This window comes from Quercus suber, unplaced genomic scaffold, assembly GCF_002906115.3.
Source record: "Quercus suber isolate HL8 unplaced genomic scaffold, Cork oak 2.0 scaffold_700, whole genome shotgun sequence".
NCBI classification, from domain to species: Eukaryota; Viridiplantae; Streptophyta; class Magnoliopsida; order Fagales; family Fagaceae; genus Quercus; species Quercus suber.
The window spans coordinates 256759-274777 of NW_027070141.1; the positions used below are offsets into that span (position 1 = coordinate 256759).

Consider the following 18019-nt stretch of genomic DNA (forward strand, 5'->3'; position numbering starts at 1 on the left):
ATAGAGAGATTCTTTTTTTTAAGCTTTGGTAAGACAGTAGGTAGAGCAAATCCCATTGGCAGCATGGCTGTAGCACAACGCCAAGTGTTGGGCATTTAATTAACTCATGGTTAATTAACCCAACTCCCCCTTTAACCCATGGTTAAACCCATCTCTCTGCCTACACAATAGTTTAAGCTCTTTTTAACATTCTCCATTTCCACACTTCTTCCTATCCCATATGTCTCTTCCTGTTTTGGTAAACCACTTTAGGTTACCAATATGCTACTACTTCTGCTACTTCCTCTACATTAATAACCAAATTCAGTGACACAAACACCTACCCTTTATTTTTGTTTGTGTTTACTCTCTCTCTCTCTCTCTCTCTCTCTCTTTTGTGTACATTGTTGACAAAAAACACAACTCAAATGAAGAGGTCTCCTGCTCCTTCATGTTCTTCTTCTTCTTCATCTTCCTGTGTTGGTTCTGTCATTCCTCATCAATCAGAGAAGCCCAAAGCCAAGGCTAAGCGAGCTAAGAAAAATCACAACCCAGAGAAATGCCAGAATGGCAACTCATCAGCCGGCTCAGCTAGGAGAAGCTCAATTTACAGAGGAGTCACAAGGTGATCCTTCTCTCATTTCTCTCTTTTCAATGTTTTTCCTTAATGGGTTTTCATTTGCATGTATCATATTCCTCTTTTTGCATCAAAAACACAGGCACAGATGGACTGGGAGATATGAAGCTCACCTTTGGGACAAGAGTTCCTGGAACAACATTCAGAACAAGAAAGGACGACAAGGTAATTTTGCTCTTTTTTTTTTTTTTAATGAAAAATTATAATTATCATATAAATAATGAGAGAACCAAGGAGATCTGCAGTCTCTTTTTTTAATTAATTAATTATTATATTATTTCACTTTTTTTTTTTTGAATTCTAATAATTATAATTCTGGATTCTGAGTTCTGACTGTGTTTTTATTCCTGTTAATCTCTGTCATTGCAACGTTCATTTGCACTTTTGCCGCTGTTTAGTTTATTTGGGTAAGTCTCTATTTTAATTCTCAATCCCTTTTCTTCCAAATCTTTTGATTGTTTTTAATATTATTTATGTGGTCATAAGGGTGTGTGTGTGTTTTTTTTAATAATGTGGGGTACAAAATGTAGTTACTAGTTAATTCATACTTGTGACAATGTGTAGGGGCATATGATAATGAAGAGGCTGCTGCCCATACTTATGATCTTGCTGCCCTTAAGTATTGGGGCCCTGGTACAACCTTGAATTTCCCGGTACATTTATTATTTTTTCTCTTAGTTTTTCGCTTGTACGTAATTCTCTTTTGGAAATTATCACTGATAATAAAATTTTGCCCCTTTCTTCTTAAATTTCATTTTCCTATAAATAATGCAGATAGAGACTTATACAAAGGAACTTGAAGAAATGCAAAAGGTTACCAAGGAAGAATACTTGGCCTCATTGCGACGAAGGAGCTCTGGATTTTCTAGAGGAGTGTCTAAATATCGTGGGGTGGCGAGGTAGAAAAATTAAATGAAAAAACAATTTTAGTACTATTTAATATTTGTTTCCTCAGTTTCACATTACTAAGTTATTGACTTAATTAAGTTACAATTTTTTTGGGAATTGAAGGCTTTGTGAGGAAGTTATTGACTTAATGTTATTGTTGAATTTTGATAGGCATCACCATAATGGGCGTTGGGAAGCAAGAATTGGAAGAGTTTTTGGTAACAAATATCTGTACCTGGGAACTTACAGTAAGCTCTATCACTCTCTCTCTCTCTTTTTTGATATTTTGATAGCGAAATTTGGACCTTAATATATGATTTGGTATCATAATTCTTAAGTAGTAATTTTAGTCAATTCCTACTTGTCTGTCACATCCTAACGAGCAACAACCTAAGTGTTTTTGCAACCAAAATTGCCCTCATAAATTTCAAGCCCAACCTCCATCTACCAAATTGCCGACTTCAACACTTCAATGCTCTACTTTTTAAAGTATTTTCCCTCAAATCTCATTCAATTTAAAAAATTAATGTCAATTTGTTAAGAAAATTTCAAGCACTATTCGGTTTCTGAAATTATTTTCCAGTAGGTTGCGTTTGGAAACTTGAATTTGAATTTGGATATAGATTTTAAATTAATAAATTTGAAATGCCTTGATTTCAAATTCATTGATTTTAGGTGTAATTTCAAATCTAATGATTTTAAACCTTTAAACCCTTGGTGGATTTGTCAAATCCAAACCTTTGAAATTTTTTAAACCGTCCAAACAAGATATTTGAATTTTAATCACCCAAATCTAAATCCAAATCCAAATTTAAATGCTCAAATCATGTCATCCAGACGCGCCAGTAAAGATTTTTATTTTTTGTAGATTTTATTGGTGCCCAGCCTCAATCCCATTGAGAATATATATGGGGAATTGTGTTTGTGTAACACTAACTTTGTGCCGACTATCCCATCAAAAAAAAAAAAAAAAAAGGGAATTGTGTTTGTGCAACACTAACTTTGTGCCGACTATCCCATCAAAAAAAAAAAAAAAAAAACCTTTGTGCCGACTAATTGCCAATTTCAAACCCCACCGTAGATGTCAATTTCGCTATTTTTTGGTAAATTTTTAGATGCCAATTTCAAACCCATAGCCATTCAATAGGCTGATGTGGGGCTTTGTGTTTTGCATCAATCATGTTTTACATGTCAAACTAATTTTTAATAATTATTGTTAATAACTTATGTGCGTCTTCTTCTCACTTTTTTTTTTTTTAATTTCTTTAGCAGGTAGTGTGTATTTAGGATAGCTTATTTTCTTGACCGGTTCATCTTAAAAAGTTATAACAAGTCAAGGAATAAACATTATATATAAATTTTTATAATTGTCAACTTAAGAAGTTATGAAAGCGTTCTATTCTTAAAAATACTCTGAAAAATAAGTTGAATTGTAATTTTTAATTTTTTAAAAATATGAGTTTTTAAAAGACTTTATCTAGTCAAAGACTTAAAAAATTAGGAATAAATAATTTGAGAAAAATTTATGTTCTTGACTTATTACCCTAATAAGTTATAATTAGTCTAAGGATAAGTACATTTAATAATTTTCTTTTCAAAACTGTTTGGCATGTTTTTATTGATTGATTGATCGATCCATAATAAAAGCAGCCTAAACAGTCAGTTCAAGTAAAAGTAATGTATCCTTATCATAAATTGTCAACTTAATGAGGTATGGAAAATGTTGCATCCTTAACAATATTCTAAAAAAGAAATTGACCTGTATTTTTTTAAAATGAGATTTTTAAATACCATACACAGTCCAATACACTAAAATAAACTAAAAACCAAGTTGAGCAAAACACTGTCTATTCCAAGAATGGTAAAGAAAAGATAATTAAAGCACAAGTGCAAGTTGTTACTGCTTTTCATCTGGACTCACAAGGTCATAACTAAGATTTTTTTCTTTTTTACCTATTTATTATTTAAATTTATAGTAAAATTATTGTAAAAATGTTGTGTACTCTAATTTTATTTGAAAACAAAAACAATACAGTGAATAATAGTTCCTTAATTACTAAGCGTAAATTGTGGGTTGTAATGTGTGAGTTGTGCACATTGCATGGAGTCTTAGCTGGAGTAGCACCTGTACTACATGCACCAGTTTCTAGTTCACCGAGAGAGCAAAATCAACCACTCGGTTTGACTCGATTGGCTCTCTCTCTCTCTGTCTCTCTGTGTAAATATGCACAAAAATGTGAAGATCACAATTGCCAACAGAGTGGCACGTGACTTCCCTGCTTGTCCTTGCTCACAAAGGGTTCAGTATTTTTTCAACACCTTTTTGATAGTGACAGGCACGAGGGCTCATGTGTTGGTGTCCTTGGCAGAGAATGAATTCCCATTTTCTTAGATGTGCCTGGCTATCCTATAATTTCACTGTTTTTTTTTTCTTCTAACCTTATGAATTTTCATTTAATGACCTATTTGTCACATGTGTTTCAATTTTTAAACAATATTATACATTTTTTTATACATTTTTTTATCTACACATATTTTTTAAAAAATTAAAAATTATTATTTAAATGCATGTACCTAACCACCCTTAATAATTGGCTTGACTAAAGGTTATTTTGGTTACTCACCATCTTTGGTGGCTACTTATGTTCTGAATTGGCAAGATTTAGACCCATTTATTTTTGGTCTAGAATTTATAGTCTACTTTATAGCTTAGGTATTTGTGTGCATCAAAAAGTTAGTTTCTCATTAATTAAGGCACAAAAGATGGGTAGCCGACAAGCACTTGGTTGTTGGTACTACTAAAAAATCTGTCGAACTTTTTTCTTCCAAACCAAAATCATTTCTATCTTATACTACATTTATTAATTTTGTACATAACCCATTATTGGGCCGTTTAGTAAGAACCTTTGTGTGTATTTCTAAAAAAGAAAATGCTAAAGAATATTCTTAGAGCACTGATTAATAATCTATTTAAATAGAGTTTTATAGAAAATGAAAAAAAAAAAAGTAATTATTATGAGAAACGAAAAATATGTGTGAGTGAAAAAGTATGTAAAAATACGTATAATATTGTTTAAACACTAAAAATTGTTGTTTAAACAACAGTAACAAACGAGCTCTATATATATATTTATTTATTTTCACAAGTAATTACATTTTTCATATATATAAAATGGGAACCTTATTTTCATAAATTACAATGATTATGGGTGTGGTACAAGCTTTTCAAAGATATGAGTATGTTTAGATGTGTTGTTTAAACAACGAAAACTGTTGTTTAAACAACACAACATGGTATTTTTACAATATTTTTTTACTCAACATTTAAACAATATTATATTAGAACAATGTTACCAAAAGGCTCTATGACTTTGAAACTTGAGAGGCATAAAGAGGTAGGACTAGGATATGGAATCTGAATCGAGTCTCCATTTTGATTTGGTACGCTGACAATTAAAGGTATATTTTTTCAGCTAAAAGACTCTGGAAGTCAATAATATAAAAACACGAAACTTGTTAAAACTATCATGGGACACGTGAGATTCGAATCCTAGCCATACTAATTAAAGTTATGTCTTATAATATTCTGTTTCATAAAAAGTTTATCTCTTTGTTTAATTTATATAATTTTGGCACCTTTTTTTTTTTTTTTTTTGCTTTTTGCTTTTGAAGACACACAGGAAGAGGCAGCGGCAGCTTATGATATGGCAGCAATAGAGTACAGAGGAGCAAATGCTGTGACTAATTTTGACATCAGTAATTATATTGACCGCATGAAGAAGAAAATCCCTGGCTTTAATGCCCAAAGTTCTCCTCAATCAGATGCAGCACTTCCCAAGAATTGTCACACTCAATCAAAAGTAGATGTGGACAATTGTCAACCTCAATCAAAAGTAGATGTGGAAGTAGAGCACCAACAACAACAACAAAAGCAAGAAAAACAAGAAGTAGTGGGATTAGAAGAACAGCTTCAATATAATATTAATACACAGCTCCCTCCTTGCATGGGCACAACTTCTACAATGGTGGGAATGGGGCCCTCTAGTGAGCAAGAAGAAGACCCTTGGAGCTTTTTGGACAATGTGCCTGACCTCCCCATTGAAAAGCCATGCGAGTTAAATGACCTGTTTGACCACACAGGATTTGAGGATGACATTGATTTTATATTTGAAGCAGCAGCAGCAGCTGTGACACACCAAGATGTTGTTGATGTCAAAATGGATGGCATTATGGATGATATGTCAGCTTTTGATGAGACTCTCAAGGTTGTTGGTGTGTCAAGGAGCTTGGACAATATAGTTGGGCAGGAGAGGTTGTTGTCTTCTTCTTCTTCTTCTTCTTCTGCTATTTCTTCCCCATCTTCTTCTACTACAACCTCGGTTTCTTGTATCTATTCTGCTTGAACATTTTGGTCTTTGGGATTGTTGGGATTTGTTTTAGTTTGTTGGTGGGATGTTGTTGTGGGTCGGTGGATTGGAACGATTCTCAATGTCTTTGGCCTTTTCTTTCTTCTTTTATTCATAGGTAAAAAAAATGGTTAAAGAGGACACAATGTGGTTACTGCCAATGCCAATTAGGTTTTTTTTTCATCTTTAATTAATCAATTGGGGTTCATTTTTTAATTTATTTTAATATAATTAAAAAAAAAATCGTCTTTCAACTTTTATGGATTATTTCACTTTCTACCTATAAGATATGATTTCTACTTATAATATAATAACATGAATCCATAATATAATGAATTGCATTTGAAACTTTCAAATTTACGTCATGCCTTAAACGAATGAATCCATTTTTTGATTAATCTCATAATGAATCCTAGTCAATTTTATTATAATAGAATATATATTGGTTTTGGGCTCCTACTCCTAGCTAATAGAATAAATTAAGCTTGCAAGTTTTCTGACAGACCTAAAGCTTAACGAGGAGGACACTGCCTCGTATAAAATGGCCTAGAACAGTGGACTTGTAACTTTGTTAATCACACACAAAAAAACCAATAGGTCATATCCACAGTCCTCCGGGCCCTCGGGACAAGGGGAGCAGTTGGAGGCTTGGGGGGCAAGTCTGCTCAATTGATGCTGTGACATTTTCTTCTAGATCGGACATTTGTACAATATTCCTGAGCTAACCCAGATATGAGTTTCTTTTTAGGTTGTTTGTTTCAGATCTTTCTTTAAGCACTAGTAGTACTAGTCCTGCAAATATTAGATTTTAAATCCTTTTCTTCTTTTAACTAACCTTTAGATCAATAAAGTCCACATCTTCTTTAACTAACCTTGAGATTAATAAGGCATTATTTGTTATTAACCCTCTCAAAGTCCCACCGCCCAATGGCATGTCAACTCTGTTCCACCCACACTATTGCAAATTGTGGGGTACCCCACACTACCAACAAGTCATGAGTGTGGTAAAATTTTGAAAACAAAATATCTAAAACAAGGAGGATAATAGATAATCCATTTTGTAAGAGTTAATTAACTCAAGTCCTTTACCCTAATGATGAACTAGAACATATTAGAATTATCATATAGGATATGAGATTTTTCTTAGAGATTTCAAAGTAAATGCCTTGTTGGATAGCTAATTAGCAATTAACAATTAGCAAAGCACATAATGAGGAGCTATGGGTTCAAAAGAGGCCCCTTTGGGATGGAATTTGGCCATGCCATTAGTAGATGTGGCAAACAGATCAGGCCAAATAAATCAGGTTACAATCGGGTCAAGTTGCGTTCAGATTGACTCATATTTTTCAAATGAAAAAAAAAACAAAAATGAAAACATGTATTTGCCACTTAGTAAGTCTTGCAACAAATTATTTGGTATGAAATGAATTAATTTTGATTCAACTATGTCAAGAAAGAGCTCAGATCAGCAAATTAATACTTGTTCATTAATAATAAAATCATACAAATCCAAGTATTATTAGCCAAAACAAAATATCACAAACACAAAGCAATCTGATCTACCATTTGAAAATATAATTAAAACAATCACACATGTTCCATTTCCACACAATATTTAACATCCCAAAATAGAGAACAAAATTACAAATACCCTATTGGATAGTTAATTTGATTAAAAAAAAAAGAATAGGGTAAAATGCAAAATTGACCATCTAAGTTTCTTTAGATTTCATTTTAGTCCTCTAACTTTGCTTTTGTTCATTTCAGTCCTCTAACTTTCAAGTTTATTCAATTAAGTATTTTCCATCAACTTTTGTTATATGTTGTGGTTAATTTTTCAATTTTATAAATTTTTCTTTAAATTTTTTAAATTAAAAAAATTCAATTAATGGTTGAAAAATATTTTCCATTTTTTTTTTCAAAAAATTTTAACAAAAGTTAACAGAATGACCTTAATTGAATAAATCCGAAACTTAAATCTGAAACTTAAGGTCCATTTGGATACCGTTTATATTGTTGAAAACTGAAAACACTGTAGTAAAATAATTTTTAAATGTATGAATAGTGCCGTGAGACCCATTTTTAATGAAAATTTTGTTGAAAAAAGTTTGTGGGTCTAATGAGTAGCAAGACCCATTGGAAAGCATTAAAACGTGCTTCTCAATGAAAAAAAATATTGAACTAAAATGAACAAAAGTAAAATTAAAGGATTGAAATGAAACTTGAAGAAAGTTAGAGGATCAATTTTACATTTTAGCCAAAAAATAAAAGCAAATATGAAATTTACAATCTTGAAAGCCTATTTCATCAAGACCTGTAAAAAATATATAAAAAAGAAAACTTACTGACTTACTGTCATTGCTCTGTCCGTAAAACTTGAAATGCAAAAGACTAAGCTTACCACCATTGCTTATCCACCAAGCATCTACCGTCTAACCTCACTTCTTAAAATTCCTTTATGTATTGATTCCTTGTAAATGTCCCAAAATTAAACCCTACTTTAAACCCCAATTCTTTCTCTTTTATAAATTTTCCTTTCTCACACTGTAATTGTTTTTCGGTTTTTTTTTTTTTTTTTTTAGCAGCGTTATATAGATTGTTTGTTGCATTAAGTTTGATTTGTTTCAATTTTGAGGTCACTACCAAGACAATGAGCTTCTATAGACTTCGCCATTGCGAACTTCTCGCTTTAGAGTAAGCTCTCCTTTTGTGTGTGTGTGTTTTTTTTTTTTTTTTTTAAATCATAATAATAAAAATTATGGCATTCTTTTGGCATTATAATTGTCAATTGAGTAAAAACCCGAAACAAAAATGTAATCTAGCTAGGTCTGAATTTTCTTTAAAAAATAATTAAAAATGAGTCAGTTCACAGACTAGTTGGGATTACCCAACCAATACCCAACCCATCCCTAAAAAAAAGTAAGTCATAGGTCAATCAGTTTTTACTTTTGAGTAAAAAAAATTCAGGTTTGGATTGAGAAGTTATTGAGTCCTAGTCCAATTTGTCATGTCTAACCATTAGGTAAGAAGCTCTTCTCGTGCATCAACCAATCATCTAAAAAATGCATAAAAAAAGAGATTTTACACTTGACAAGAGCATCTCCAGAAATACATGTATAACTAAAATATTAACTATAATAGATAATAGGACCCAAAAAAATTACTCCAGTAGCTTCTTTATATCCAAAATTTTTTTGGATTATGAGCAATAGCACATTAAGTCTTGGACTACTGTACATTAGCTATTAAATTTGTTGGATTAAAATATTATCAATAGTTCTATTATATTAATTCTTTCTCTCTCCTCCTTTGGATTTTTTTTTTCTCTCCTTCTCTCCGTTGCTTCTTTTTTTTTTTTTTTTTTTTCCTCTCATTCTCTCTATTGCCATTGCTTCTTTTTTTTCTCACAAACCAAATGAAATAAAAAAAATAAAAGGAAAAAAAAAGAAAAAAGAAAAAAGAGAGACATGTTCATAAGCAAAAGAATTAATCCAAACACAAAACACAAACACACAAAACAAAATCCAATTCTTAAAATAAAGTTGAATCAGAACAAGCAAATATGGAAAAAAAAAAAAAAAAAAAAAAGAAAGAAAGAAGAAGAAGCCGATTGGTGGGGAGGACGACGAGCGGTGGTGGAGATGTTAGAGCGGCGGCTGAGATGCTAGAGCGACAGTGGAGGCCCAAGCCTCTCTCTCTCTCTCTCTCTCTCTCTCTCTCTCTCTCTCTCTCTCTCTCTCTCTCTCTCTCTCTCTCTCTCTCTCTCTCTCTCTCTCTCTCTCTCTGATGTGAAGAGTAGATGTTGCTGGAAGGTTCTTGAGGAGAAAAAGAAATAAAAGAAGGGGGATAGAGGACACGTCTGTGGAGGAGAATGAAATGAAAGAATAAAAAATCCTAAATGAAAAATTCTACCACAATATTTTCACAATATTTCACAATAAATTTTAAATAACAGATTGTTATTAGTTAATATTGACGAAAAAAAAAAATTCAGTGGTGAGTTCAAATTAGAACTAGTAACAACTTTCCACATAAATTTTGTTATGAAAGTATTGCGTAAAATGTTGTGAATGTAACATTTCTCATTTAAAAATATAGTTGTTAAAAAAAGAATAAACGATGATAAAAAAAGAATAAAGAATGAATGAAGAAATAATATTTAAATGAGATAAAGAATGGAATAGAAAATCTGTTAGAAGTGTATTTAAAAAAGTGGTAGGTAAAAGCTAAATGTCACCGTTCATTCTCCAAGCAATACAAAAATTTGCTGAAGCTGTTGGAGATGCTCTAAAAGCATAAAATTATGGTTTTACATGCATAAAATTGACATAGTAAAACACAATTTTGGTTTGGCACACGTTTTGAGATAGTTATGAAATTCTAAAAACGTTTCATTTGAACCTTCTACCACAATTTTTGTTGGTAGCTAGTTCGTTTAAATAATTTTTAGTACAAACTTTGAGATTGAATTAAAATTTACTCAAATTTCTAAGGTTAAATAAAATTATTCAGCTAAGACCTTGTAACTCAACTATTGGCACCTTCTAATGTGTCCATTACATCTAATATTGAAATCCCTCCTTTACCATTGTAATTATCGAATTATTAAAATATATATGCATACACACACACTAGCCTCATTGCATGTGTGAGCGTGTGTGATGGGACTCTTTTTTTGGTTGTTGGCTTTAGTATCATACTTTTCAATTTATTCCAATTCAAAGTTTAGACATTTTTCCAATAGTATTTGTATTCGTGAAATACTGATATAGTCAGAGTGTAGTGAGCCTAGCACCAAAAAAGAACACAAAAATAGTATTGAAATCAGTTTGTGGGAGAATGTGTTCATTACAAAAGAACTACAAACTTGTCTAATCGGCAACAACCACTGTTTACAGTGAAAAGTCAAATTAAAACTTAGGGTACGTTTGGTAGACTGTAACGGTAATTACATAGGAATAGGAATAGATATTACAAGAAATACAAAATGCCGTAATGTACGCATATTACTATTCATTTGTTTGGTGACAACACAATAATAGAACCCTAAAGACAATAGAACGAAAGCATTTTAAATCAAACTTAAGATATATTTTAAGAAATATTTTACTCATATAATTATATTTTCTAAAAAATAATATTTTTAAAATTTGAAAGAGAGATTAGTTATTTTTTATGATTTATTGTTATGTGCATATGAAAAGTTTGTTTATTTAGAAATATATTAATTGTAGAAATTAATACACTTATTAAGGAATAATTATTACATTCATTTTAGAGATGAATAGTTATTCCTTATTTTAAAGAATAACTCTTCATAAGGAATGACTATTCCTTGTAATAAAAACATAACCACACTATTGAATAGCTAAACCATATGAATAATTATTACATTATAGTGTCTATTAGAGTACGTTTGGTAGACTGTAATATATACTGTAATGTAATAGTTATTCCTATGGTTTAGTCATTTAGTAGTTTGGTTATGTTTTTATTACAGAAAATAATTATTCTTTATTTTAAAGAATGACTATTCGTAAGGAATAATTATTTATCTCTAAAGGGTTGTAATAGCTATTTCTTAGAAGGTATATTAATTTCTAAAATTAATATATATATATCCAAATAAACAAACTTTTCATATGCATATAACAATTATGAAAATAAAAAATCATAAAAAAATAACTAATCTCTCTTTCAAATTAAAAAAAAAATTTTAGGAAATATAATTATATGAGTAACATATTTTCTAAAATATATCTTACATTTGATTTAAAATGCTTTCATTCTATTGTATTTAGGATTCTTTTATTGTGTTATCACCAAACAAATGAATAGCAATAAGTATTACATTACATCATCTTTTATTTTTTGTAATACTTATTCTTGTTACTATATAATTACCGTTACAATATACCAAGCGTGCTCTTACAATCTACCAAATATACCCTTACTGACACATTAACCATAGCGTGCCATGTTGATAATTACCTACAATTCCTCTATATTTTGAAACTCATAAATAGAAACACCACTACTTTTATTTCAAATTATCTTACATCAATTCAAAAAGCAAATTTTGTAATTTTCTTGTTCTCAAAATTTAATGTAGATGCAGATAGTAAACCTTCTAAATGATCCAATATATTCTTCTCTTGATAGACTTTCCATTTCCTTCAATTCTTTCTAAAACAAGTCAACACAAAAATAGCAATTAAAAAAATTACCAGAATATATCAATGCTGCTAGGTCATTTGCATGCGTGGTTAGTTATGCATCATCATAAACATCCGAAAATTAACAATGCTAGAGAGTGAGAACAATAAAATAGCATCCAAATTTAAAACTTTATAAATTATTATAGTTGAAAAAAAAAGAAAAAAAGAAAAAGAAAAAGCACATTGCACTACTCCGTCACCACAAACATTACGCTAAACTTCACCCCCAAAATTGAGACCTATGATATCAAAAACATTTATAAAAGGGGGAAAAAAAAGGATCTACTATCAGCCAAAACTTTGTTTTCCTAATCAAGTACTATTCTTAAGTATTTGTGAAGAGAGATAGAGAAAAAAAAACCTTACATAGATTAGAATAGAAATTGGAGAATGCACTTCGATTTTGGGTGTGAAGTCATATGGGATTATAATACATAGAATAGAGAGATATGGGAGTATCAGATGTGAGAGAATTTATTTAAGACAATGATTGAATCGAATTGTGGTGGTTACGTTTTTTGAACGGGGAGTTCTTCACAAAATTGAATTGTTTTTAAAATTTGAATTTAAAAAAAGAAAAAAAAAAAAAAAGAAGAAGGAAGGACTGGTGGGGAGGAAGAAACAAATAAGTCTAGTTAAATTTTTTAAAAAATAAATAAATAAGGAAAGAAGAGGTGAACATGGGAGTGACTTTTATGGGATTGTATGAAAAAGAAAAAAAGAAAAGAGTTAAGATTTGTTTGGTTGGGAGGATGGAAAAGTGGGAGGATAGAAAATATTTTATTTTGAGAAATGATTTGTCTACAACATTTTTACAATATTTTTACAACAAATCCTAAGTGGCAGGTTGTTACTGATTGTTATTATTGAGGCAAAAAAGTAATCTTACTGTTAGTTTCAAATTTGAACCAATAAATTTTTTTCAAAAAAAATTTGAACCATTAACAACTAACCACTTGTAATTTGTTGTAAAAATGTTGTAAAATTGTTGTAGATGTAGTATCTTTCTTTTATTTTTCCTCATTTGTATTTGGTTGGAGAAGTGAAAGAATGAAGAGATGGAAAACTTTTTGGACTTGGTTGAGAAGAAAAATAAGAGAATAAAAAATGTGGTTTGTATAAATTTACTGTCATGCTCCTATTAGATAAAAAAAAATCAAGAATTATATTTTTATTAGATAAAAAAGAGTAACAAATTATATTTTTATTAAAAAAATATAGTGCACTTCATTGAGAGAGAGAGAGAGAGAGAGTGAGAGAACAAAAATCCAAAAGAAATGTGAAAAGAAAAGGATTGGAAAAAAAAAACATATGAAAGGAAAAACGGATGAACAATGCACACAAAAAAAGGGGTAGGAATGAAAAGTAATAAAAAAAAAAAGGAAAAAAAATATGACAAAATGAGAAAAAAGAGTCTAGAAAAAAAACGGGAGCAATTTGGACAAGCTGAGAGTAAACGTTAGTTGCACAATGCAAAAGGGAGCAATTTGGTCTCTTCAAGTGGAATTTTTTTCTTCTCTGTTTTCTCCCCAAATTGGGGAGATTGCAATTTGGTGGGCCAGGGGAGAAAACCCCTGAGCCCCACCAATTTTCCTTCCCATTTTCTTCTCTTATCAAACAGACCAAAGTACAATTTTCTCTCCTATTTTTTCCATCTTCCCTAAAATCTACCCAATCAAATGAGCCCTAAGAGTTAGTGTGGACTGTGAAGTAACCGTGATATGAATAACAGGTATGACTAATAATAAAAAGGAAAAGAAAAAAGAAAAGAAATAGGTAAGTCTTTTTTCTTTTTTTGGGTTTTTAATTTAAGAGTAAAACAGTTTTATATGAGCAAAACATGGCGAGTGAATATGGGAATGGTTGAGTGGATTCATGTTTTTTTGGGAGAGATGAAATTTGTTATTTGACTTTATAACCCCAATTTTTAAGAGAACTCATTGTTTATTGATAAGGGTATTTTCGAACTACAAAAAAGTCCAGTTTAATTTATAAGGAGTTTTGTGACATTGTTGACCATATTACTACACCATTTGTAGTAAAAATTTCATTTTTTACCGGATGAGGTATTTTTGATCTTCACAAAAGGTCCAGATCAAATAGGGAAATCTTGTTATATATATATATATATATATGAGAAATGTTAATAAGCACTGTGCGGTGTTTATTAATGTTGGTCTAATATGGGTTCTACTTAATAAAAAAATTAGATAAATAAAAAAGACATAAAAGTAGCCCCACATTTTATTTTAATATATATATATATATATTTTCTTTTTATGAAGCCGGCCTTACAGTTTATAAAGCTAAAAAAATGACATAAAACTAAAATAAGATAAAAAGCTGCCAAAAAAGTTGATGTTAGCAGGCATTTTATGGTGCATGTTAACACAACCCTATATAGATGGATTCAAGTTACACTTGATATAATTTTAAAGAGTTACACATTTTCTAAACCATTAGATTTAAGTAGATCCGACGGTCAAAAAAATGCACTCATTAATACTGATATTTTGATAAAGATCTCATTTATTATCCTTATTTATAACATTTCATGCCTATCTTTAATCCCAAAAATAGGTATATTTTTCTCTTTGCTCTCTCTTTCTCATCCACTACACATTTCTCTCTCCTCCATTGCTCTTCCACCTTCATTTTCATAAGGTTCCACCTCCATATTCAGGCACTGTGGGCTCCAATTAATCAGGATCTGGTGTTTGACATGTTTCAGGGCAACTTTTGTTGGGCTTGTGTATGGTTATGCCACAAGTATGTCTTCTAGCCTTATTGTGCCAATGGCTTCTCACGCAATAAACAATATGGTTGGAGGGATTTTGTGGCGATACACCTCATTCTCAAAATCATCAGAGAAGTTATAAGACAATAACAATCTGCCTCATTTTTAGTTGTTAGAAAAAAAAAAATTATGTTCTTCAAAACTGGTTAATGGTGCATCCTTGCCTAGCTAGTTTGGTGTAAATATGTGGTATGCATGAATTTGTCACCCACTTGTGCTGTAAATTCTTGTAGAACCATCTTAGTCTAGAAGGCGGGTGGTTATGCAACAATACATCATATTTTTATTCTCGAAGTTGGAACATCATTTTTTTTATTCAAACCCTTCAAGTTAGAATAGAACTACAATTTTAAGGATCATTAAATCCATGTGGCTGTGGAGGTGGAAACTTATGAAAATGGAGGTGGAAGAGCAATAGAGGAGAGAGAAATGTGTAGTGGATGAGAAAGAGAGAGTAGAGAGAAAAAATATACATATTTTTGGGATTAGAGATAGGTATTGAATGTTATAAATAAGGATAATAAATGAGATTCTTATCAAAATATCAGCATTAATGAGTGCATTTTTTTTATCGTTGGATCTACTTAAATCCAATAGATTAGAAAAGGTGTAAATTGAACCCACATATGTGTGTATATATACATATAATTACACTATACAATTCTAAATTATACCACAATTACACTTTCCATTATAAACTTTTAGAATGTACAGTTAGCACTCTAAACTATAACTTGTGTTATTTACAATGTAAAAAAAAAAAATGTTTTAGAAACTTTGAGATTTAAAGTTCACTAGCTTATCACTTCTTTATTTAATTTCCAAGCTCTGTATCCTTCTCTCCCTTTTTTGTAAGAAGGAAAAATAAAAAAATTCCTTATAAACTATAAAGTAGATTTACTCATCCATAGTTGTTACACAGAAGCGTATTTGGAAATCCTCCATCTCTGTCACCCTATCTTAATATTCACTTTCTTAATATTCAATTTGTGGGAAAATCAAGCTGTTCAACCCATAAGGTATCACTAAATCACACTCTCTTCTCTTAGCTCATGCACACTTTTATTCTCATCTTTCGCTACAATTCTCATCGTTGAACTTGTACTGTTTTATTGTTGAATTCATAACACTCTGCTTTTAGTCTTTCATTGTATGTATTTTCCCTCTTTCGGCCTTCGGGTTGTAAGCTAGAAATGCAATAGTAACTATCAAACGCTATTCATTGGTGTGATTTTAAGCTTATGACCCCTCACAATTTTAGGCTCAATTACAAAAAAAGCCCCAATAACCATCAAACAAAACTGTTTCAACATTTGATATAAGGAAGTGGTATCTCAACTTTTGATTTGTTCATGAGACATTCTAAAAATCTCATAAATTGATAGAGCAGTGAATTAAACTTGAGACCTTCAAGTTTACGTCATGCCCAAGATTATTGAGCTCACTACCTAGGTAGTTGAAATGGTATCCCAACTTCTGATTGGCTCATGAGACATTCCAAAAATCTAATAAATTGATAGTAAGATGAATTGAACTTAAGACTTTTAAGTTTGTATCACGCTTAAGACTAATGAGCTCGCCATCTAGGTAACCCAATGGGATCACAAAGATGGTTGTATATGTGCATCTACTTAAGAGAGAGAGAGAGAGAGAGAGAGATCTAACTGTATTTGATAAGAGTTGAAATAGCTAGATGGAAGGAAAAAAAAAATGAAATTAGATATGTATAGGCCCTACCTAATCCAAATAGGAATTAAAGCAGACCCGGACCAAGTCTCTTGGTTATAAATGGGCCAGAGCCAGCTATAGTGGCCATGCACATGTAGGCCCGAACATAGCTTATTAGACGAGTAAATAGTAAAAGGCGTGGTGGTGAAAACGTCAACGGAAAACGAAAACAGGGAATTAAAAACACAAACACGAACGAAACCACTTCCAGTACCTGTCTTCTGGGTTTGTTTGTTTGGCTTCTTTTATTCTCGTAGTAGGAACTACTGACTCTCAAGACTCTTGGCCTCATCACCTTTAATTTTCTTTCTACTTTGAATCTCTCTCTCAAACCCTTAAACCCAACGCACTCTCCCACAAAAATTACTCACAAAGATACCAACTTCTTCGCTTACAAAGCCCAATACCACCCTCAATTCTGGTCTTACCTGCAACACGTAACGCAAGGTGAGTTTTTTTTTTTTTTTTTTTAATTTTTGATCTTCACAAAAGGTCCAGATCAAATAGGGAAATCTTGTTATATATATATATATATATATATATATGAGAAATGTTAATAAGCACTGTGCGGTGTTTATTAATGTTGGTCTAATATGGGTTCTACTTAATAAAAAAATTAGATAAATAAAAAAGACATAAAAGTAGCCCCACATTTTATTTTAATATATATATATATATATTTTCTTTTTATGAAGCCGGCCTTACAGTTTATAAAGCTAAAAAAATGACATAAAACTAAAATAAGATAAAAAGCTGCCAAAAAAGTTGATGTTAGCAGGCATTTTATGGTGCATGTTAACACAACCCTATATAGATGGATTCAAGTTACACTTGATATAATTTTAAAGAGTTACACATTTTCTAAACCATTAGATTTAAGTAGATCCGACGGTCAAAAAAATGCACTCATTAATACTGATATTTTGATAAAGATCTCATTTATTATCCTTATTTATAACATTTCATGCCTATCTTTAATCCCAAAAATAGGTATATTTTTCTCTTTGCTCTCTCTTTCTCATCCACTACACATTTCTCTCTCCTCCATTGCTCTTCCACCTTCATTTTCATAAGGTTCCACCTCCATATTCAGGCACTGTGGGCTCCAATTAATCAGGATCTGGTGTTTGACATGTTTCAGGGCAACTTTTGTTGGGCTTGTGTATGGTTATGCCACAAGTATGTCTTCTAGCCTTATTGTGCCAATGGCTTCTCACGCAATAAACAATATGGTTGGAGGGATTTTGTGGCGATACACCTCATTCTCAAAATCATCAGAGAAGTTATAAGACAATAACAATCTGCCTCATTTTTAGTTGTTAGAAAAAAAAAAATTATGTTCTTCAAAACTGGTTAATGGTGCATC

The 18019-nt window shown here is 31.1% G+C and overlaps 1 protein-coding gene across 2 annotated transcripts; it reads left to right on the plus strand.

Annotated features, from left to right (window-relative positions):
- Positions 1-243: 243 nt before the first annotated feature.
- Positions 244-6126, plus strand: LOC112012371 (ethylene-responsive transcription factor WRI1). Of its 2 annotated transcripts, XM_024044762.2 has the most exons (7): positions 295-604; positions 699-781; positions 1015-1023; positions 1181-1269; positions 1391-1515; positions 1676-1752; positions 5177-6126. In XM_024044762.2, exons 1-7 carry the CDS (start codon positions 408-410, stop codon positions 5905-5907), a joined length of 1311 nt encoding a protein of 436 aa, XP_023900530.2. In that variant the 5' UTR covers positions 295-407; the 3' UTR covers positions 5908-6126. The 2 variants fall into 2 exon arrangements, with proteins under 2 accessions (XP_065622408.1, XP_023900530.2); XM_065766336.1 differs by lacking the exon at positions 1015-1023 and having other exon boundaries at positions 244-604.
- The last annotated feature ends 11893 nt before the right edge of the window (positions 6127-18019 follow it).

Excerpts from the sequence above, each read along its gene's own strand:
- LOC112012371 (XM_024044762.2), top strand. The coding sequence starts at position 408 with ATGAAGAGGTCTCCTGCTCCTTCATGTTCTTCTTCTTCTTCATCTTCC. Across the intron at positions 1,270-1,390 it reads GTACAACCTTGAATTTCCCG|ATAGAGACTTATACAAAGGA; the intron begins GTACATTTATTA and ends TAAATAATGCAG. Across the intron at positions 1,753-5,176 it reads TCTGTACCTGGGAACTTACA|ACACACAGGAAGAGGCAGCG; the intron begins GTAAGCTCTATC and ends TTGCTTTTGAAG.